The 21,817-nt window shown below is 55.7% G+C and overlaps 1 protein-coding gene across 3 annotated transcripts in view; it reads left to right on the top strand.

The window, feature by feature from the left end:
• The window catches only part of PRKCZ (protein kinase C zeta), a 142,640-nt gene that overhangs the window by 5,304 nt on the left and 115,519 nt on the right, over positions 1-21,817 (top strand). The window contains exons 3-4 of one of the 3 annotated variants that reach the window (XM_073007928.1): positions 787-876; positions 4,578-4,628. In XM_073007928.1, coding sequence (XP_072864029.1) covers positions 787-876; positions 4,578-4,628 — 141 coding nt within the window. Of the gene's footprint in view, positions 1-786; positions 877-4,577; positions 4,629-19,538; positions 19,805-19,942; positions 20,148-21,817 lie in introns of those variants that run through there. The other 2 variants (XM_007980936.3, XM_007980934.3) reach the window with 2 other exon arrangements.

The following is a 21,817-nucleotide window of genomic DNA, read 5'->3' as shown; positions in this document are numbered from 1 at the left end:
AGCCAACTTTTCCCCGGGGGGATGGTGGGAAAGAGGTTGGCTGCAGAGGCTTAACAAGGACCTGGGCCTAGATGCCCCTAGGAAGGGCTCTGGTCTTGAACTGCCTGCAGGGGGTCTCCCTGCCCCACCCTGGGCAGGTCCTCACCTTTTCCTCTGACCTCCTTTCTCATGTCCTGGCCTTTTCCGGTAGGTGCTTCTGAACGATGGGCTCTTCCTGCTCTAGGGACCATGGGGAGGGTGCGTGCAGCCAGGGCTCACCGTGTCCGCCTCCTCTCTCTCAGACACACATCCTGAAAAGGATGGGAGGGGATTGGGAGACGTCCAGAGAGACCCCGTTCGCCCAGGGACTGGTGGGCAGCTGCTGGCTGAGGACACGGCCGCGTGGGTGCAGCCTGATGCCGCCCCCGTTGGGTTGGATACAGCCCCGCAGGGCGTGGGTTCTGTACGCCTCCATGTCCCTGTCCAGCCACAGAGGGCAAGGAACTTTCCCTCCACCCGGGACTGACCTCAGGAGAGTGTCCTCAGCCCTGCTCACTGCTTAGCCCTCCAAGTGGCGCCCAGGGCTGTGAGTGCACCAGCTTCCCATCCTGGGTGGCTCTGATGCGGCACTGGGGGCCGGGTGACTCCCTAGTGTGGACGGCCATCCTTGGACCTTCCAACCCTGCCGGGAGGTGGCCAATCTGAGCAGTGGGACTAGACCCTCGTCTGGTGTGCTGAGCAGGCCCATCACAGCCTGCTTTGCCTTGGGCCTTCAGCGACCTCAGCACTGTCTCCTGTCCCACCCAGGTGACCCTTGCACGGTGTCCTCCCAGATGGAGCTGGAAGAGGCTTTCCGCCTGGCCCGTCAGCGCAGGGACGAAGGCCTCATCATTCATGGTCAGTGGTGGGGTCTGTGGGGGGCGGCCCTGGGGGCTGTTCCTGGCTGTGGGTGCCTGCCAGACCCCCTGGGGGGTTGGACGCCATATAGGATCGTGGTTTAAAATCCTGTGATGCCAGAGAGTTTAGGGATGCCTAATATAATGCCATTTGGGTTTTTTTCTTTGACTTTTTTTTTTTTTTGAGACGGAGTCTCGCTCTGTCGCCCAGGCTGGAGTGCAGTGGCTGGATCTCAGCTCACTGCAAGCTCCGCCTCCCGGGTTCACGCCATTCTCCTGCCTCAGCCTCCCGAGTAGCTGGGACCACAGGCGCCCGCCACCACACCTGGCTAATTTGTTGTATTTTTGGTAGAGACGGGGTTTCACAGTGTTAGCCAGGATGGTCTCGATCTCCTGACCTCATGATCCGCCCGCCTCAGACTCCCAAAGTGCTGGCATTACAGGCGTGAGCCACCGCGCCCAGCCTTTTCTTTGACATTTTATTAACCCAAATGAAAACTGCTCTTATAAAGAACCCATGAACTGCTCAGAGGCTCCAGTGGCCAGCGTAGAGCCCACGGGGCGTGTGGACAGTGGGGACAGCCCCACCAGCCACCTCACCTGCCCGGTGCTCCCTGGGCCTGGCTCCTGGCTCACAGCTGTCCTCGGCTTTAAGTTCAAAGCCCTGTGATGAGCTGACGCGTGGGAGATGTGACTTTGTCTTTAGGTGAGCACTTTAGACTCCCCAGTACTGCTGGGGTCTCAGGGCATCTGGGGCCTGCGAGTGTGGTTCTAGCAACTGTGGCCAGCCAGCCACGTCTGTGTCTCTGTGTCCACTTCTGGCTTAGCTTGGGCTCCTTGCCAGGCTTCTGGCCATGGACCACTGAGTCCAAGATGGGACCAAAGCTCGAAACCGCCCACAGTTTTCTTTTTTTTTTTTTTAAATTTTTTTTTTTTTTGAGACGGAGTCTTGCTCTGTCTCCCAGACTGGAGTGCAGTGGCCAGATCTCAGCTCACTGCAAGCTCCGCTTCCCGGGTTCACGCCATTCTCCTGCCTCAGCCTCCCGAGTAGCTGGGACTACAGGCGCCCGCCACCTCGCCCAGCTAGTTTTTTGTATTTTTTAGTAGAGACGGGGTTTCACCGTGTTAGCCAGGATGGTCTTGATCTCCTGACCTCGTGATCCGCCCGTCTCGGCCTCCCAAAATGCTGGGATTACAGGCTTGAGCCACCGCGCCTGGCCCCGCCCACAGTTTTCTGACAGATCCATTATTCTCCTGGACATGGGGCTACTTGGTTACAATGTTTAATTTTTTTTTTTTTTTTTTTTTTTGGAGACGGAGTCTCCCTCTGTCGCCCAGGTTGGAGTGCAGTGGCGCGATCTCGGCTCACTGCAAGCTCCGCCCCCCGGGTTCACGCCATTCTCCTGCCTCAGCCTCCCGAGTAGCTGGGACTACAGGCGCCGCCACCTCGCCCGGCTAGTTTTTTGTATTTTTTAGTAGAGATGGGGTTTTTCACCGTGTTAGCCAGGATGGTCTCGATCTCCTGACCTGGTGATCCGCCCGTCTCGGCCTCCCAAAGTGCTGGGATTACAGGCTTGCGCCACCGCGCCCGGCCAATGTTTAATTTTTGTAGCCCTTTTCTGACAGATCTATCATTCTCCTGGACATGGGGCTACTTGATTACAATGTTTAATTTTTGTAGCCCTTTATATCAAAGTGGCTTTAAATTTAAAGACTAGACCGGGTGTAGTGGCGCACGCCTGTAATCCCAGCACTTTGGGAGGTCGAGGTGGGAGAATCACTTCAGCCTAGGCGTTCAAGACCAACCTGGGCAACATAGACCCCCATCTCTCCAAAACTTTTTTGTTTTGTTTTTTTGAGACAGAGTCTGGCTCTGTCCTCAGGCTGGAGTGCAGTGGCGCTATCTCTGCTCACTGCAACCTTCACCTCCCGGGTATAAGCGATTGTCCTGCCTCAGTCTCCCGAGTAGCTGGGACTAAGGCATGTGCCACCACGCCTGGCTAATTTTTTTTTTTTTCGATGGAGTCTTGCTGTGTCGCCCAGGCTGGAGTGCAGTGGCGTGATCTCAGCTCACTGCAACCTCCGGCTCCCGGGTTCAAGTGATTCTTCTGCCTCACCCTCCCGAGTAGCTGGGACTACAGGCGCCATCACGCCTGGCTAATGTTTTGTATTTTTAGTAGAGACGGGGTTTCACTGTGTTAGCCAGGAGGGTCCGGATCTCCTGACCTCATCATCCACCCGCCTCAGCCTCCCAAAGTGCTGGGATTGCAGACGTGAGCCACTGCGCCCAGCCTAATTTTTGTATTTTTAGTAGAGATGGGGTCTCGCCGTGTTGGTCAGGCCGGTCTCTAACTCTTGCCCTCAGGTGATCCACCCGCCTCAGCCTCCCAAAATGTTGGGATTACAGGTGTGAGCCACCGTGCCCGGCCCAATTTTTAAATAGCCAGACGTGATGGTGCATCTGTAGTCCCAGCTACTCGGGAGGCCGAGGTGGGAGGATTCCTTGAGCCCAGGAGGTAGAGGCTACAGTAAACTGTGATTGTGCCATTGCACTCTAGCCTGAGTGACGGAGCGAAACCCTGTCTCAGATAAATAAACTTGTAGCTGTGCCTAACCTCGTCCACTTTATTGCGATTGTGATAGTAAGCACGTTTTACCTTTCTACATTGAAAGATATGGTGCTTTAAAAATTCACGTTATTTCCTAGGTAAAAGAAAAATAGTTAGGGCCGGGCTTTGTGGTGCACACTTGTAATCCCAGCACTTTGGGAGGCTGAGGCAGTTGGATCACTTGAGGTCAGGAGTTCAAGACTAGCCTGACCAACATGGTGAAACCCCATCTCTACTAAAAATACAAAAATTAGCCAGGCGTTGTGGCGCACGCCTGTAATCCCAGCTACTTGGGAGGCTGAGGCAGGAGAATTGCTGGAACCTGGGAGGCAGGGGTTGCAGTGAGCCAAGATCGTGCCACTGCACTCCAGCCTAGGCACAGAATGAGACTCCATCTCAAAAAAACGAAAAACAAAAAATGTTTGTTTTATTAAAGTTTTAATACTTTTATGCATATATGCATGTATATACACACGTACACACGCACGCACACACACACACACACACACATATATAGAATTAAAGATGGGGTTTTGTCATGTTGGCCAGGCTGGTCTTGAACTCCTGGTCTGGAGCCATCCTCTCATCTCAGCCTCCCAAAGTGCTGGGATTGCAGGCGTGAGCCATCGTTTCCAGCTAAGTTTTAATATTTCCTAGGCATCTATTTTGATAATTTATCGTGGAAGCCCAGGATGTGTGTTAAAATAATTTTGAACTCTGTCTTGAGTATGAAGAAATGGAATCTAAAGTGCTTTTACAAGTCAGTTTTCAAAGTAATTGCAGTTCTTCCCCATTTTTATATAGTTTAAAAATACAAATCAGTAGCTTTCTCTGACGGCTCTGCTGTCCAGGTCCCTCTGATTGGCTTTTACCCTAAATTTTTCTGTGGGTTTTTAAGTCCTACCTAATGGAGCCTGGCCTACGTAGACACACTGGGTTTCACGTCTCCCAGGAGCAGGCTCTCCTTGGCAATGCCACGTGCGCCTTGTGTGAAGTCCGTGTGCTCAGCCTGCCTGAGGCGGGACTTCCTCCGTGAGACTGTTGAGTGGCAGCCGCGGGGCCTTGACGCTCTCTCTTCCTCTCTCTCGTCCAGTTTTCCCGAGCACCCCTGAGCAGCCAGGACTGCCGTGTCCAGGAGAAGACAGTGAGTACTGGGGTTTCCTACGCCAGTCTTGCATGTTACGGGGTTGAACTATTGATCCGTTGTGCCGAGGAGGAGGCAGTGGCGCCGTTTTCGGAGGTTCACCCTCATGGAGCGTCAGGGCACGAGCAGCCATGGTGACCTCAGCTGCTGCCTGTGCACGTTCTGGCTGACAGCACCGCGTGGCGGGGGCCTCGCTTGGCTGGTTGGTGGCATGAGAAGTCCGGGGTGCCTTGCTGTCTCCATGGGAGGGAAAGGCCAGGTGGGACGCTGGACATTGCTCCCATGTGGCTGCCTCAGCTCATGACCACCCCCAGGCCAGTTGTCCTCTCCTCCTGGTCCCTGCTGGCCCCTGAGCTGGAGTGGGGGCTCCCTTCATTCCACGCTGGCTCCATCAGGAGGAGAAGAAGGAAAGTGAGTCCTGGGGGTTGTGGCTTCAGAGGGAAGCTTCTGACCTCACTTCCTACCACATCCCGGAGACTGCTGGGCCCTGAGCAGGTGGCTACGCTGCTCTGGGGCCATGCATCCCATGGCTGTGTTTGATGGGGTTCCACCCCCACCCTCCAAACCCCACACTGCCTCCAGCGTCCGTGCCATGCCTTGTTTGTTGTGTGGGCAGGAGATCCTGGACCGAGGCCGCTGCCTGTCCAGTGCAGGGGACGTGGCTCAGTGCCCTTCAGGCAAGGTGTCCCCAACCCCTGCTGCCAGGGTGCACACCAGGTTGGCCTCAGGCTGGATGCTGGGTGTCGGCGGTGCCCTGTGTTGGGCAGGAAGCGGAGGTGGAGGCAGATTCAGGCCAAGAGGGCGAGTGGGCAGTTGGGGTTAGAGTCTCGGCTTCCAGGGAGAAGTGGGGTCGAATAGAGGTTTGGCAGCACTTAGCGCAGGGGAGGCCCCAGGAGCCACGGGATTTCCATGATCACCCCGGGGAGAGGGTGGCGTGGCATCCTGGTTTCAAGCCCTCAGCCAACAGGGGTCCCTGAACCGTGGCCGGCAAGGCCGAGGAGACATCCAGAGGCGGGCCCTGGCAGGAGTGGAGCGGGTGGTCTGGGGCTGGACCTGCCCGGGGGCCGGCAGGAGGAGATGGGGTATGGCCGTGGCAGGCAGACACCACCGGGCGGTTTTGGCAGCATGAGGCAAGTGTGAGGAGGCGGGGGGCGCGTTCCTTTGTTCAGCCCTGGTTGTGGCTCTGGAGATAGTACCACCTGGGCTGGAGAGATGGGGACCCTGTGTGTCCCAGTGAGAGGCAGGTGGAAGGGAGATGACGTGTGACGTCCACGGCCCCGGGCGGGAGTGGCCGGGCAAGGGTGCAGGTTGGAATTCGGAGGCCATGTTGAGAAGGCGGTGGGGGAATGGGGAGTCTCAGGGGTAAGAACTTTGGGGGCCCCGAGGGTGCCGGACGGAGTCTGCACAGGCCAGCGAGGTCCAGGAGCAGGGGTGGGTGCTCGGCTGTAGTTTTGCCTCAAGTGGGACTGGGGCCGGCTTGTGGGCTGCAGGGGCTGTGGGTCAGGGGGAGACTTCTGAGATGGGGCTGATCTGGGGGTGCCTGGAGCAGCTCAGGGTGGGGCTGGGTGCAAGCACGTAACGTTTATGTAAACACATAAGTAAGACATACTCCCCGTTGGTCAGACGATAGTTGTCCCTCCGCAGCGCCCTGCAGCCTCATGCTGCGGCTTTGTAGGAGGGGACCACGGGCCATGGTTATTTGCCACCTGGATGATTGTTTGACTTGGTGACAGGACCGTGCTCATCGGTCCCATGTGCGCTGAGACCGTGCGCACCCAAAGGTGTCCACATGTGGCCAGTGTAGCCCCTGGGGGCGGGGGAAGCCCGCCGTATTTCTACGCCATGTCTGCCTCTTGTCTCAACCCTGCCTGGGGGCCTGGGGTCTGCTCTTTCTGTCTGCGACCTCAGGGCGCCTCTCTGCCCGTGTGGACAACCTGCCGGCCTCACGTAGGGACGGGGGCCCGCGTTTGCTCATCCACTGCAGTGGAGGAAGGGGAAGTTGGGGGGTCACAGGATGCCCCGGGGCCTGGGCTCTGCAGGGGAGTGTGTTGTGGGGGTGGCGGCCGAGTCACTGTGGGGAATGCGGAGAACGTGGCCAAGCCCCAAGGAAGAACCTCCTGGGACACATGAGTAGGTCCTTGAGATGTTTACCAGGGGTGGCTCCACGGCTTTGGGGACCACTCAGCCTGGTTGGGGACATTCCGCCAGAGCCTCTGGGGTAGCCTTTGCCGAGGAGGTCAGAGGTGGGTGCCGGGGGTGGGGAACCCTGCCCTGCCCTGCCCTGCGTGCTGATGTCCACCTGGACATGGGGTGGGTTTTATGGTGCTAGTGTCAGGAGTGTGTGAGAACACGCTGCCCACACGGGGTCCCAGGCCACCAGGGCTTGGGGGGCTGGCGCTCTCCCTGATGCCGTACATGTTTCTTTCACTGTGACTTCAGTGCTCATCTCAGACAGGACACCCTGCTCTGGTTGCCAGTGGCCACCGCCCGGGGCTCTGTGGTTTTAGCGCCTGTGGGGATGTTCACAGGTGTTTTTGTCCTCAGGCAGCACTGCCCGGGCTGAGGGTCAGTGAGAAGGGTCAGACTGGGAGGTGTGGGCAGTGGATGGAGCACACCAGAGGCGGATGAGGACAGGACTGCGGCTGTACCATGGGCCTGGTTCAGATGCCTGGACGTGCCTGTCTCACCGTCAGCAGAGGATCTTCTGGCACTTTCTTTTTTTTTTTTTTTTTTTTTTGAGACAGAGTCTCGCTCTGTCGCCCAGGCTGGAGTGCAGTGGCGCAATCTCGGCTCACTGCAAGCTCCGCCTCCCGGGTTCACGCCATTCTCCTGCCTCATCCTCCCGAGTAGCTGGGACTACAGGCGCCCGCCACTGCGCCCGGCTAATTTTTTTCTATTTTTTAGTAGAGACGGTGTTTCACCATGGTCTCGATCTCCTGACCTTGTGATCCGCCCGCCTCGGCCTCCCAAAGTGCTGGGATTACAGGCGTGAGCCACCACGCCCGGCCTTCTTCTGGCACTTTCTATGTGTGTCTAGATGAAGTTAATTGGTTTTATGGATTTCTAAAAAAACTCTATACTTGCAACTATCACCTCTATGTAGTTCCAAACCCAAAATATATTCCAAGAGGAAAGCCCGTGCCCGTCAGCGGTCACTCCCTGTTCCGCCCCAGCCCCGGCCCTGGCCACCTCCACTCGGCCTCTGTCTCTGTGGATTCTGGACGTTCAGTGTCTGTGGAATCCCGCACATTCGTCCTTTTGCCTCTGGTGGCTCTCACCCGCCTGACCTTCCCAAGGTTCTTCCATGCTAGGGCATTCTTAGCACTGCAGATCTTTTTTCTATTCTGGTAAAATGCACATAACATCTATTTTTGCCATCTTACCTTTTTTTTTGGGGGGGGGCGGTGGTGAGGGGACGGAGTCTTGCTCTGTCACCCAGGCTGGAGTGCGTGGTGCAATCTTGGCTACAACCTCTGCCTCCCAGGCTCAAGTAGTCCTCGCGCCTCAGCCTCCTGAGTAGCTGGGATTACAGGTGTGCGTTACCACGCTTGGCTGAGGTTTTTTTGTTTTTGTTTTTGTTTTGTTTTTTGTAGAGATAGGGTTTTACCATGTTGCCCAGGCTGGTCTCAAACTCCTGGACTCAAGTGACCTACCCATCTTGGCCTCCCAAAGTGCTGGGATTACAAGTGTGAGCCACTGAGCCTGGCCCCATCTTAGCCATTTTTGAAAGGTACAATTCATTGGTATTTGATACTCACATTGCTGTCCGGCCATCATCACTGCCCATCTCCAGAACTCTCTTCATCTTCACAGACTCAGCCTCTGTCCCCATGAAACACTCACTCCCCATTCTGCCTCCCCCAGCCCCCGACACCCACCCACCGCTTTCTGTTTCTGTGAGTTTGGTGACTCTAGGGACCTCCTGTGAGAGGAGTCGCACAGGATCTGTCCTTTTGTGACAGCTTATTTCACTCAGTGCCGTGTCCTCAAGGTGCAGCCATGAGCAGCCTGTGTCACAGTCTCCTTCTTTCTTTTTTTTTTTTTTTTTTTTTGAGACGGAGTCTCGCTCTGTCGTCCAGGCTGGAGTGCAGTGGCCGGATCTCAGCTCACTGCAAGCTCCGCCTCCCAGGTTCCCGCCATTCTCCTGCCTCAGCCTCCCGAGTAGCTGGGACTACAGGCGCCGCCACCTCGCCCGGCTAGTTTTTTGTATTTTTTAGTAGAGACGGGGTTTCACCGTGTTAGCCAGGATGGTCTCGATCTCCTGACCTCGTGATCCGCCCGTCTCGGCCTCCCAAAGTGCTGGGATTACAGGCTTGAGCCACCGCGCCCGGCCCGTCTCCTTCTTTCTTAAGACTGAACCACAAGCTGTTGCCTGGATGTATTTTGTTTACCCGTTTCTGTCGGTGGACACATGGGTGACTTCCACAGTTTAGCTGTCGTGAATGATGCTGCTGTGAGCACGGGTGCACAGTGACCTCTGGAGACCCTGCCTTCGGTTCTGGGTGTAGATCTGGAAGTGGAATTGCTGGATCATTGATCATTCTGGTTTTATTTATTTATTTTTGAGACAGCGTCTCGCTCTGTCGCCCAGGCTGCAGTGCAGTGGCACAATCTCGGCTCACTGCAGCCTCCACCTCCTGGGCTCAAGCGATTCTCCTGTCTCAGCCTCCCAAGTAACTGGGACTAAAGGCAGGTGCCTCCACGCCTGGCTAATTTTTGTATTTTTTGTAGAGACAGAGTTTCACCATGTTGCACGGCCTGGTCTTGAACTCCTGGGCTCAAGCAGTCTGCCGACGTCGGTCTCCCAAAGTGTTGGGATTACAGGTGTGAGCCACCGCACCTGGCCGATAATTCTGTTTAAAGAGCTGCTGTGCCATTTCCCACGGTGGCTGCAGCATTTTCCACCCCCTGCAATAGTGCACGAGTGCCGCTGTCTCCCATCTTCTCCAGCTCTTGCCTTTTTCTGTTTTTTTGACAGTAGCTGTACTAATGGGCGTGAGGTGGCATGTCATTGTGGTTTTGGTTCTCATTTCCCTGGCGATAAGTGATGTTGAGCATTTTTTCATGTGCCTGTTGGCTATTTCTGTTTTTTTTTTTTGAGATGGAGTCTTGCTCTGTTGCCCAGGCTGGAATGCAGTGGCACGATCTCAGCTCACTGCAACCTCCGCCTCCCAGGTTCAAGCGATTCTCCTGTTTCAATTTCACGAGTAGCTGGGATTACAGGCACCCGCCACCGTGTCCAGCTAATTTTTATATTTTTAGTGGAGATGGGGTTTCCCCATGTTGGCCAGGTTAGTCTCGAACTCCTGACCTCAAGTGATCCACCCACCTCGGCCTCCCAAAGTGCTGGGACTATAGGTGTGAGCTGCCATGCCTGGCCTTGTTGGCCATTTCTGTATCTTCTTTGGTGAAATGTCTGTTCACGTCCTGTGTCCGTTTTTGAATGGATTGTTTGGTTTTTTTGTTGGTGAGTCTTAGTAGTTCTCTGTCCTGGATGTTAATCCCTTATCAGATATGTGATTAGCAAATATCTTCTATTCTGTAGGTTGTCTTTTTACTTTGTTTTTAGTGTCTTTTGATGGACAAAGTTTTAAAATTTTCCTGAAATCCTGCTTAATGTTTTTTTTTTTCTTTTGTTGCCTGTGTATTTGGTGTCACATCCAAGAAATCACTGCCGAATCCAACGTTGTGAAGCTTTTCCCCTTCTTTTTCATCTAAGGATTTTATAATTTTAGGTTTTATGTTTAGGTCATGGATCTATCTTGAGTTAAATTTTGTATGTGGTGTAAGGTAAGCGTCTAACTTCATTCCTTTACATGTGGAGGTCCAGTTTTCTTAGCGCCATTGGTGAAAAGACTCCCCATTGGATGGCATTGGCACCCTTGTTGAAAATCGTTTCACCGTATATGGGAGGGTTCGCTTGTGGAGTCTCTGTTCTAGTCCATTGGTCTCTGTGTCTCTCTTTGAGCCAGTGCCACACTGTTTTGATCACTGTAGCTTTGTAGGAAGTTTTGAAATCAGGAAGTGTGAGCCCTCCAGCTTTGTTCTTCCTTTTCAAGATTGTTTTGGGGTCCCCTGAGATTCCAGATGAATTTTAGGACAGACTTTTCTATTTCTGCAAGAAAACATTATTGGGATTAGGGATTGCACTGGCTCTGTAGATCACTTTGGGTAGTCCTGATGTCTTAACAGTATGAAGTCTTCCAATCCATGAACTGAAGTGTGTTTCCATTTGTTTATGTCATCTTTGATTTCTTTCAGCAGTGTTTTACAGTTTTCTTTGTACAAGTCTTTACCCCCTTGGTTAATTCCTAAAAGTTTTACTCTTTTTGATACTGTTGCAAGTGGAATTGTTTCCTTAATTTCCCTTTTGGGTTGTTTATTGTCAGTGTATAGAAGTGCGGTCGATTTTTGTGTGTTGACTTTTTTGCCTGCTGCTTTGCTGAATTTATTAGTTCTAACAACTTTCTGTGGAATCTTTAGAGCTTTCTTACATGTAAGATCATATCATCTGTGCACAGAGATAATTTTACTTTTTCCTTCCTGATTTGGATGCCTTGTATTTCTTTTTCTTGCCTAATTATTCTGGCTAGAATTCCACTACTCTGTTGAATAAAAGTGGTGTGATCAATCATGCTTGTCTTTGTCCTAATCTTCAAAGAAAAGCTTTCAGGTTTTCATCACTGAGTGTAATGTCTGCTGTGGGTTTTTCATACGTCGTTTTTATTATGATGAGATAATTTCCTTCTATTCCAAGTTTGTCAATTGTTTTTATCATGAAAGGGCTTTGAATTTTGTCACATGCTTTTTCTGCATCACTTGAAACGGTCATGTGGTTTTTTTCCTTCATTTTGTTCACGTGATATATTACTTTAATTTTCATACATTGAACCATCCTTGCATCCTATGAATAAATTCTGCTTGCTCATGGTGTGTAATTTTCTTGATATGCTGCTGCATTCATTTTACTAGTATTTTGTAGAGGATTTTTACGTCTGTGTTTATAAGGGACAATTACATCCGTGTTCATAAGGGATAATTATTTCCATGTTCGTAAGACTCATTGGCCGGAGGTTCTTGTCGTGACTTTGTTTGGCTTTGGTGTCAGAGTAGTGCTGGCCTCACAGGATGAGTAAGGAAGCGTTCCTTCCTCTTCAATTTTTTTGGAAAAGTTTGAGAAGAACTGGAGTTCGTTCTTTAAGTGTTTGGTAGAATTTGCCTGTGAAGCCGTCAGGCCCTGGGCTTTGCTTTGTTGGGAGGTTCTCTCTCTCTCTCTCTCTCTCTCTCTAATGGAGAGAGTGCGGTGGCTCGATCTCAGCTCATGTCACCCTCTGCCTCCTGGGTTCAAGTGATTCCCCTGCCTCAGCCTCCTGAGTAGCTGGCGTTACAGGCATGCACCATCATGCCCAGCTGACTTTTGTACTTCTAGTAGAGACGTGGTTTCGCGTGTTGGCCAGGCTTGTCCCGAACTCCTGACCTCAGATGATCTGCCTACCTTGGCCTCCCAAGGTGTGGGGATTACAGGCGTGAGCCACCGCACCCAGCCCTGCTCTCATCTTTATTATTTTCGTCCTTCTGCCAACTTTTGGTTTGTTCTTTTTCTGGTTCCTTAAAGTGTAAAATTTGGTTGTTAATTTGAGATCTTTCTCGTTTTTTTATTTCAAATATTTTTCACCATAGCCAGGCACGCCATGGCTTATGCCTGTAATCTCAGTGCTTTGGGAGGCTGAAGAGGGAGGATCACTTGAGGCCAGGAGTTGGAGACCAGCCTTGGGCCACATGGCAAAACTGTGTTTCACACACAGAAAAAGTTCATCACTATAAATTTTCTTCTTAGCACTACCTTCTCTGCATCCCTGAAATTTTGATATGTTGTGTTTCTATTTTCATTCATCTCTCAGCATTTTCTGATTTTCTTTGTGGTTTCATCTTCTATCTGTTGGTTGAGTTTGTAGTGTTATTTCCATATATTTGTGAATTCTTCTGTTTTCTTTCTGTTAACTGATTTCTAAGTTCATCTCAGTGTGGTTGGAGAAGATACTTCGGATAATGTCTGATTTTTCAGATTTACCGCGGCTGCATCTGTGGCTCACTGGTGTTCTGTCCTGGAAAACGTCCCCTGTGCGTTGAGGTTGTGCCCCGATGTGGGTACAGTGCTCTGCTGTGTCTGTCAGAGCTACGTGGTTCGTTGTGTTGTTCAAGTCTTCTGTTTCTTTACGTGTCTTCTCCCTAGTTGGTTTTTCATTCCTTTTTATGGCTGGATGAATTCTGTGATGCGATTCACCCTGTCTGTCTGTCCGTTCCTCTGCTGATGGACACCTGGGGGCCGGGGCATTCGGGGCTGAGCGTGTGATGAGATCAGGAGCGCCTGGTTTTTTGGGGGAGGTGAGGGCTGGTCACGCCCTGGTTGAGTGGGGATTCTCTGTGTGTGTCCGTGGCGGCCTCGTTGGTGTTGACGGGGAGTGATTGGGTGGTGGAGCTGGGGTCTGCGGGCTCCACCTGCTGCCACGTGTGCCTGGCTGCCCAGGGCCCAGGAAGGTGGTGGCACGGGGGTCCACATGAGGGGCCACAGGTGCCTCGGGCCCCTCTGCTGCTTGTTTCTCCATCTTCACTGTCTGTTCGCTGCAGCACCGGGTAAGGCGCTGTGTGGCCAGTATTTTCCCGGATTCCTCTTCTTTGTCCCTCCTTGCTGTGTCTGGTCATACAGAAATGGTGTGTGTGATTTTTGTTTCAATACTCAAATCTGTTAATATTTTCCCTTCTGGCCAGGCACGGTGGCTCAAGCCTGTAATCCCAGCACTTTGGGAGGCCAAGACGGGCGGATCACGAGGTCAGGAGATCGAGACCATCCTGGCTAACATGGTGAAACCCTGTCTCTACTAAAAAATACAAAAAAACTAGCCGGGTGAGGTGGCAGGCGCCTGTAGTCCCAGCTACTCGGAGGCTGAGGCAGGAGAATAGTGTAAACCCGGGAGGCGGAGCTCATAGTGAACTGAGATCCGGCCACTGCACTCCAGCCTGGGTGACAGAGCGAGACTCTGTCTCAAAAAAAAAAAAAAAAAAAAAAAAAATATTTTCCCTTCTGGCTTCCCCTAGTGATACAAATTTATTTTCTAGCATTTTGGTCTTTGAGCCGCTTTGCGTGAGTGTCTGTGTCTGGGGTGGTATCGACTGGCACCTGGGCCAACCTGGGAAGGGCCCTTCTCTTGGACTTGAGCGGATGAGACTCACAGCCCCAAATGCAGCAGATCCCTCAAGCAGCTCCTCGGTGCAGATCCCTCAGGCCGTGGGACTCTGGACGTTGGCGGCCCTGTCAGCCTGAGCCACGTCTGCCACGAGAGGCAGCAGTACGTTCCTCGGGGCAGCGGTGAGACCAAGGCTGGATTCGAAGACCTCCTAGCAGCTCCTCTGGGGCAGATCCCAGCTGCAAGCCCAGCCCTGGTAACAGGAGAGCATCGCTGGGGGTTGGGGCGGCCCCGCTTTGATGCAGCCATGTGGGAGGGCCACTCTCAGAGACCCCCCTCCTTCCTCGTCACCCCCACCCCAGAGGGGAAGCTGGAGCCAGCAGGCTGCAGACCCGGGGCCAAGGTGTGGCCAGGGCCAGCTGTGTTGGGAGGCTCTGAGCAGCCTGCTTCCTGGCCACCCAGCTCTGGGGCTGCTGTCAACTCTTGACTTGTAGACGTCACTCCAGCCTCTGGCCTATCACCCTGAGGCCCCCCATGTCTGTGTCTTTTCTCACGGGGACACCGGTGGTCGGCTTTGGGCCCCACCTGGGCAGTCCGGGACACTCACCTTGAGACTTCGACTTAATCACATGTGCAGGAACCTTTTCCAAAGGAGGGTCATCTCACAGGTTCTGGTGTAGGACGTGGACTTATCGTTTTGGGGGCTCATCTTCAGTGCACCACAGTTGACTACATCGAGGTCTGCCTCTGATCTTGTGGGAGTGCTGGGTGATCTGTCCCCACCAGCAATGTGTGGGTAAGCTCTGCCCCAGGAAACGCTCTCTGCCCAGGCCCCCGCCCCGCGGGAGGTTCGTGCTGCCAGTGGCGCTGGTCACTGGGACCATGTGCTGGGCCAGCACCTGGCAGGACAGACGGCAGGCGGCTCTTCTGTAGGTTCTTCTGGCTGGGACAGGCCCAGCCGGCGCTCAGTGTAAATGAGACTGACGCCCCTTTTGGACCGACCCCTCTAAGTAGGGAGGCCTGGGTGTGCAGCCTCCCCGCAGAGTTGAGGAGACGTGGCCTGGTTCCCACCAGTCCACCACTCTGCCGGCCACCACCAGGACACGTGGCCCAGTTGCCATTGTCACCACCCTGCTGGCCGCCACTGGAACACGTGGCCCGGTTCCCGCTGTCGCCATCCCACCGGGTGCATCTTGAACGGCATCCCTTCTGCAGTCGCTTGTCCTTAGTGTTCCAGCCATACCCCAACCGATGCAAGCCCCGGAACCTCCGTCAGCCCCGTCCGGGAGAGCGCCTCCCCTGCGTCCGTGCTGTGCTGGTTGAAAGCGAGATCCTCCAGCCTTTGGCCTCTCCGGACCTAGCCCCAGCTGCAGGCCCCAGCCATGGTGGTCCCTTTGGGAGGCATGGTCCAGGAGGTGATGGGCAGCTGGAGAACCCCCATGGCTGGAGGCTGCTGCACCTGGCAGGGAGGGTACTGGGCAAAGGGGCGTGGGGTGGAAAGGGGTGGGTGTCCAGAAAGTTCCTGGGGCTCCACCAACAAGAATGTTGCCATTACCTTGAGGGAATGGCCCGTTTAGTGGTGCCTTTTCTTTACCTGTAAAACGGGGTGATTATAAATAATATCATGTTTGTAAAAGTGCTTAGGATCAGACTCCCCTTAGAGTGAGTGTTAATACCCGTCTCAAAGGACAGTAGGTGGATGTGGCAGGGAGGGAGATGTCAAGACAACAGCCAGGGCCCTTTCTGCCACTTCTCCTGGTGGGTGGTGGGCAGTCCCCTGAACCCCGGCAGTAAGAGAGGGACCTCCCAACACCCTGGCCCCTCTGTGTTGGCTCCAGGGGATTCCTGGAGGAGAAGGTGCTGTTTCTAGATGGCTGAGCCCGTCATGTGGAGGGAAGGGGGATGCTGTAGGCGGCAGTCCCAGTCTTCCTTTGGGTGGAGTCGCTGCTGCTGCTGCTCCAGTCCGGAGGCTCTGGGGCTCCTCGGTGGGTCGCCTCAGGCCTGGGCAGCATCCATGGGACAAGGTGGTCCCCCGTCAGGCCCCATTGGCCTCCCTGTGGTGTGTGGTGGAGACTCAGGGTGCCCGACCTGTGGAGGAGGTGCCGGAGGAAGCCTGGCTTTGCACCCAGACCCTGCTGAGGGCAGCGCTGGGTGGTCTGCTGGACCAGGCCTACGAAGTCCTTAGAGTCCATGGAGGAAATACAAACTCCGCCGGGCCGGGCAGCCGCAGACCCCACTTAGCAGCTGGTGGTTCCTTGGGGTCATCAGAGCCAGTGCTGGCTGCCCCATGCATTTCCTGTTGTTGGTCTCTGCCCGTCCACAGCACAGACAGCGTCCCTGGGCAGCGGAGCCCTGCTCCAGCCTGCACCCTGGGTGGAGGTGTCCTCCGTGCCACATTCCGCCGGTAGCAGGCAGCCCCACCCCACTGTAGCCCATCTTGTCACTTAGGGTGGTCCTGGTAGTGGGTTCTGGAGCCTGGAACGCGCGGGCCAGGCAGCTGGGACCCTCCCGAGCCTCACCCCTTGGGTCTGTTGGGGCCCCTGGGGTTTGACCGGGAGGACACCTCGACTGTTGCCTTTGCCTCTGGGTATATCCCCTGCTGAGCCCCTGAACCCAGCTCCAAGGCCATTTCTACTTGGCAAGAAGGAGGTTTTCATGACCAGGGATGTTAATAGCGGGTTCCTGGACGCAAGGGTGGCAAAGTCGCCTTGGCCTGTGTTGGGGGAGTGGAGGAGCCTGGGCTCTCCCGTGCTGGTGGTCCTGGGGGTCCTGGGGCAGATAACAGGGGAAGGGGCTGCAGCCACATGGGTGGAGCCATGGGGGGCGTGGAGGGGCCCTTCCTGACCCCACAGTAGGGGCCGGGGTGGGGCTGGCGGGGGACAGTCCTCAGTTGCAGGGGCCAGGGTGGGCCAAGAAGAGGAAGGGGCTCTCTGGGCGCTGGGCCTTCTGGCCGTAGTGTCTCACTCGGGGCAATGGCGGAATCCCCGGATCCATCCCCCGGCCTGTGTGCCTCCCGTCCTCATAGCCTTGCAGGCTGGGGCAGAGAGGGGTCCTTGGCGGGGACACCATCCCCACAGGGACATGAAGGGTGCTGGACCCGGGGCTGCCATGGAGTTGCCTGCTGGGAGCAGCCAGTGCACCCAGGTGTGTGACCTGGGCGGTGCTGGGGCCGAATGCCCAGGTGGGCGCCTGTGCTGCCGGGTTCAAACCCCACCGGCAGGGAGCCTGCGCTGTGACTTTGGGCAAGTAGGTGGGGCTCCCCGTGCCTCAGTTTCCTTTTCTGTAAAAGGGGCTTTGTGAAGCTCAACAGAGTTTAGAGGAGCTCCTGGAACATGGTAAGTGCTCAGTGAGGAGGCTGCCTTGCCGCCTCTCCCACCCAGGGAGGGTCAAGTGGGAGGAGAGCGGCCCCACCAAGCGTGTTCCAGGCCCCCGCGGTGTCTGAGAGGAGGCAGCCAAGCCTAGTGAGGACGCTACTGGTGTCCTCCAGGCCTAGGTGGGCGGGTTACCACGGAAGCCTGTCAGCGGACGCCTGTGATTCCCTGGTATTTATAGGTATGTCTGTTGTTTTATTAAAAAATCCAGTTTCATTCAGCTTTGTCTCAAATTATTTGCAACAAACTGGAAAAGCTAGTTTTCCCCCTAAAATAGGCTTCTAATAAAATTGACAATCTGCCTGCTGAGCCTGAATGTTCTAGAGTTCTGCAAAACTGGGTATTTTGGGATGGATTAGGAGAAAGGAGTTGGCTGAAGGACAGTGGTCGTGATGCTGAGCCGGCCGTCTGTGTGAAGTTTACATTGGACCAGGATAAATGCGTATTTCCTATGGGAGCCCAGTGTGGCTGTGGTGTTCGGTGGTCTGATGATTTTATAGCCCTAGCCAGGGGTCTGCGAGCTGCTTCTGTCCAGGGCCACGTAGTTGAAGCCTGGGGTTCTGAGCAGGCGTGGGCGGCGCCCGAGGAGGTGCATGGCCGTGTCCCAGTGAAACTTCATGCATGCTGAAATCTGAATTTTATAGACTCTTTTCCTGTGTTTCAAAATATTCTCCTTTTCATTTTATTCAGCCAATTAAAAGCGTAGATATCCTAGCTTGAGTGATTTGGAGCACCAGGCATCGTAGGTTGCTAGCCCTCGTTCCCCGTAGATTTGGGGACTTGAGTGAGACGCACATGTTAGGTTTATGTGTTTCACATTTTACAGAATGCCCCTCACATAGCTGGTCAGCCGCCTGACGAGGGAAGCTTGGCCTTTTGGAGAAGTGGCCGTGCCTCGTGGTGAGCTGCTGACAGAGCTGGAATTTGAACCCTGGGCTTTGGCCCGGGTTCCACTGCGTGAATGCAGATAAACACGGGTTTATGAGCTTGATGATTTAAATGGAGGCTTTATTCCTGTTCAGGCAGGTACGGGAGGCCAGTGATCAGGAGACGATGCTGTCGAGAAGGTCGTTTATTACTCAGCTCCCGAGAGGAGGCCTCCTCATGCCTTGCAGGGCCGTGCGGGGAAGTGCCGAGTGGGTTAGAGGCAGGGGGCTGTGTGAGTGGGGGCCTTTACTGTGGTTTCCGTGGGAAAGTCGGGGGGAGTAGGCATTGGGTCGGCCAGGTGGAGTAACTTCAGCGGGCTCTGGGGTGCAGGGGCTGTCCCTGTGATGTGGGGAGGCCCCCAGGACGACTGGGGGCCCATGTAGGAGGTGGGCCCAGGTGAGGGTTCTGGGTTGATGGGTTTGCATTTGAAAGGTTCACTGTGGGATGAGTCATTTGCTGTCTCTAGGAATCGGTTGGCCCCTCAAGGGTTCGTCCTTCCAGAGTCAGCAGGGCCACAGGTGCTGGAGCATTGAGGGCACAGCACATAAGCATGCAGGGAGCGTGTGGTGTGACTGGTCAGAGCCAGAGGTCTGCAGTACACTCCCCTCTGTCCCTCTGCACCCCCAGCGCGAAGCCTGGCCCATGTGGGGTCAGCACAGGTGCCGAGTGGGATTGGGGTAGCGGGCAGAATTCCCAGCCGAGCACCCTGCCGCCCCATATGTTTTTATGACTGTAGAAAAATGCCAGCTCTCATTTTCCAGTGATGCTGAGGTCCCAGGGTTTGTCAGGGAACCAGGGCGGGGTTTGGAGGGTCAGGCCACCCAGCAGCGGTGGCGGCTCTGGGTCTGCCCAGGAGCCCGGGCTGGCCACAGCCAGGCACAGCACAGCACAGCACGTGAGGTCCAGCCTCGGAAATGGGGGTGTCTCCTGCCTTAGGCTGGGGGTATGCATTTCCAGGCCAGCTGGGACAGTTTTCAGCCTGGCGAAGCTTGGCCTTTCCTGTTCCTGCACCGTCCGCCCACCGTCCCTGCAGACACTGGTGGGGTTCCTGGGGTGGACACAACCACATCGCAAGGCCCCCATGCCTCCTCTCCTCCCCTCCGTTCCGAGGCCGCAGGACAGTGCTCAGGACCCTTGGCCATTGGCGTCGAGCCCATTCACAGCCTCTGGATGCAGGTCAGAGGTCACTTGCCCCGGCCACAGCTGCACTGTCCCCCACTCCCAGCCTGGCAGGCCGACCTGCAGTACCCCAGGCTCAGCTGGGTTCTGTTCCCATGTTGCATTTTCAAGGTCCGCTGAGTCCGAGCCCTGCCTGGGTCTGGCTGCTGCCCGCACGCTCTCTGTGCTGTGCTGATGCAGAGATGCTTGTTTTCCTGTGACGTCAGCGTCAGCTCCTCCACATCCATGCCGTGTTTTAGTTTGTGCCTCAGCTGCTGGCTACAGCTTCCCGGGGGAGCCGGGTACCACCCGGGCCTGGAGACATGAGGAGGCAGGGATGTGAGGGGCGGGGGACAGGACAGCCGGCCTTCCGTTAAATATCTGCTCCTCGCGCTCGAGCCTCCCTGCCTATTGTCGGGCTGGAGGCGAGCCGACACAGCACCAGCTCGTCAAAGGGAAGGAAGATGCCTCCCTGCACGCCCGCCACGCACAGAGCATAAAGAACCTGCGCTGAGGAGGCAGGAGAAGAAAGCCGGTGAGTCGGGGGCATCTCCCCTGTGGATTGTCCGCGCCCCCGGGGCTGGGCCAGCCGTGCTGCAGGCCGTGCGTGCGGAGGATGGTGCCCGAGTCAGCATTCTGGGTCTGAGTCCCGTTGTTGCCGCCGCCTGTGCGCTGCACAGATGCTCCGGGCAGCAACACGGCTGGTACCCGGCCCGGGGAAGGTGTGCGGCTGCAGCAGCTCCCGGCGATGTCGGGGGAAACGCAGTGAGAGGCTGTTGTTTTGCGGGTGACAGATTTTTAGAAACATAAGGCGGTGGAGGGACCTTCCGAGCGAGGCAGGGGCTGCTGGAGGGACATGCTCACCCCGAGGACGGATGGTGTGTGGCCCAGGCCTGGTGGATGCGTGGCGGTGGCTGCGGAGGGCTGGGGGCCGGGGGGCTCGGGGAAGTCATTTTGGGCTCGTCTGCCTGCCTGGCCCTGGGGAGTCGCTGGCTGTTGGGAGTTTCGCTGTAGCTGATGCTGTTTGGTTGTGGGTCTGTGAGTCTGTGGCAGGGCCAGGACGGATGGGTACGTCTGCCGCTTCCTCTCCGTTCTGCAGGTGGGCAGATTGATGAGACCACAGGGGTGAAGTCTGGAGACCCCAGGTGCCAGGACTGGTGGCGGTAACAGCCGGCACCTGTTCCAGGCTCGCAGTGTTTCTGTCTGGAGCCTGCCCTCCCGCCTGTCTGAACCCCCGTTTTGCGTTGACAGTGTTGGGTCGGCGTCTGGGTGGCACGGCCAGGGTTAATGTGCACAGCTCACTCCATCGGGGTCCTCGGATGGTGGCGAGGAGTGGGGCTGCGGCGTCCTGTTTTCTGTTCTGAGATGGTTGGAGGTAGACTCAGAGAGGTCTGGGGGCTGCACGGTGTTTGGCAGGGACGTGGCAATGTGGGTGCTTTTCTGACGACCATTTTGAAAGGTGTTTTTGTAAAACAACAACAACAACAACAACCAGCATCCCCAGTCAGGCTTGTGGGGAGCTGTGGGCCTGGGGGACTGGGCCGCTGGGGAAGGCGGCTTTCCCCCTCGTGGGGTGCTGGGTGCTGGGGAGGCTGGCAGCACGCCCCTCCCCCAGGCGCGAAGGGACCTCAGCAGACACGGGGCCGCTCTGCACAGCCAGCTTGGGCCGCAGGGGTCCTTGAATGATGAAGATTCTGTGTTGATGGGGTGAGTGGGAGAGAGAAGGAGCTGGGTGGTTTTCACACGTGCGCCTGCCTGCGAGGAGAAACGTGCTGCGTCATGGTTTCCTCGCTGCCTGGGACGGCTTGGCCTCTGCTTTCGTGTGAGCCCACGCTGGCCGTGCACAGCTGGCACGATCCCTCGTGGTGGGAATACAGTGCTGGGTGGGAGGGCTGTGGCCAGGGTCAGGATTCGAGCGGTTACTGGGTTTTGGTCTGATGGCCTTCGGTGGGTGAGTCAGAGCCAGGATGGGGACAGACGGGGGGGGCCGCAGGCTGCCCCTGCAAGCTGTTTCGTGTTGATGCGGCCGGAGCCGGCTGTGGTACCCGTGTCTGTGTCTCGGCCAGATCGGCACACATCTTCCACATTCCTGTCCCAGCTGCATCAGCCATCAGTGGGGGCCCTTCTCCGACTGTCTTCCTAGACTTCGGAGCCACTGGTGGTTATGTAAGGAGTTGTGTGTTCCTCTGGCCAACTCCAAGCTTGGTCCCACCTCCCAGACTTACCTCTGGGCTCGGGGCTCTGCTGCGATATTTCCGAGGCTCCCAGTTAATCAGATCCGTCGGCCCAGAGTGTCCACAGGGCGCCTGAGAGCCCGGCCCATCCACACTGGGTGCCCCGGACCTTCTGCGGGGTCTGGTGGGGACCTGCCACGGCTGTCGATGACCCCAGTGGAGAGGCCCACTGAGCATCCTCAGAAGTTCCTGTGTTTGTGACCTGCTCTCGTGTGTAGCGGTGGGGGCTGTGTCTCATCTGCCGGACGTTTCTGATCACCGAGGACTCAGCCGGGCACGTGGAGGTTGAACCGTCGGGGGGCTGGGGGACCGTC

The sequence above is a fragment of the Chlorocebus sabaeus genome, chromosome 20 (genome assembly GCF_047675955.1).
Source record: "Chlorocebus sabaeus isolate Y175 chromosome 20, mChlSab1.0.hap1, whole genome shotgun sequence".
In the NCBI taxonomy this organism is placed as follows: Eukaryota; Metazoa; Chordata; class Mammalia; order Primates; family Cercopithecidae; genus Chlorocebus; species Chlorocebus sabaeus.
This window is presented reverse-complemented; position numbering and strand designations above follow the sequence as displayed.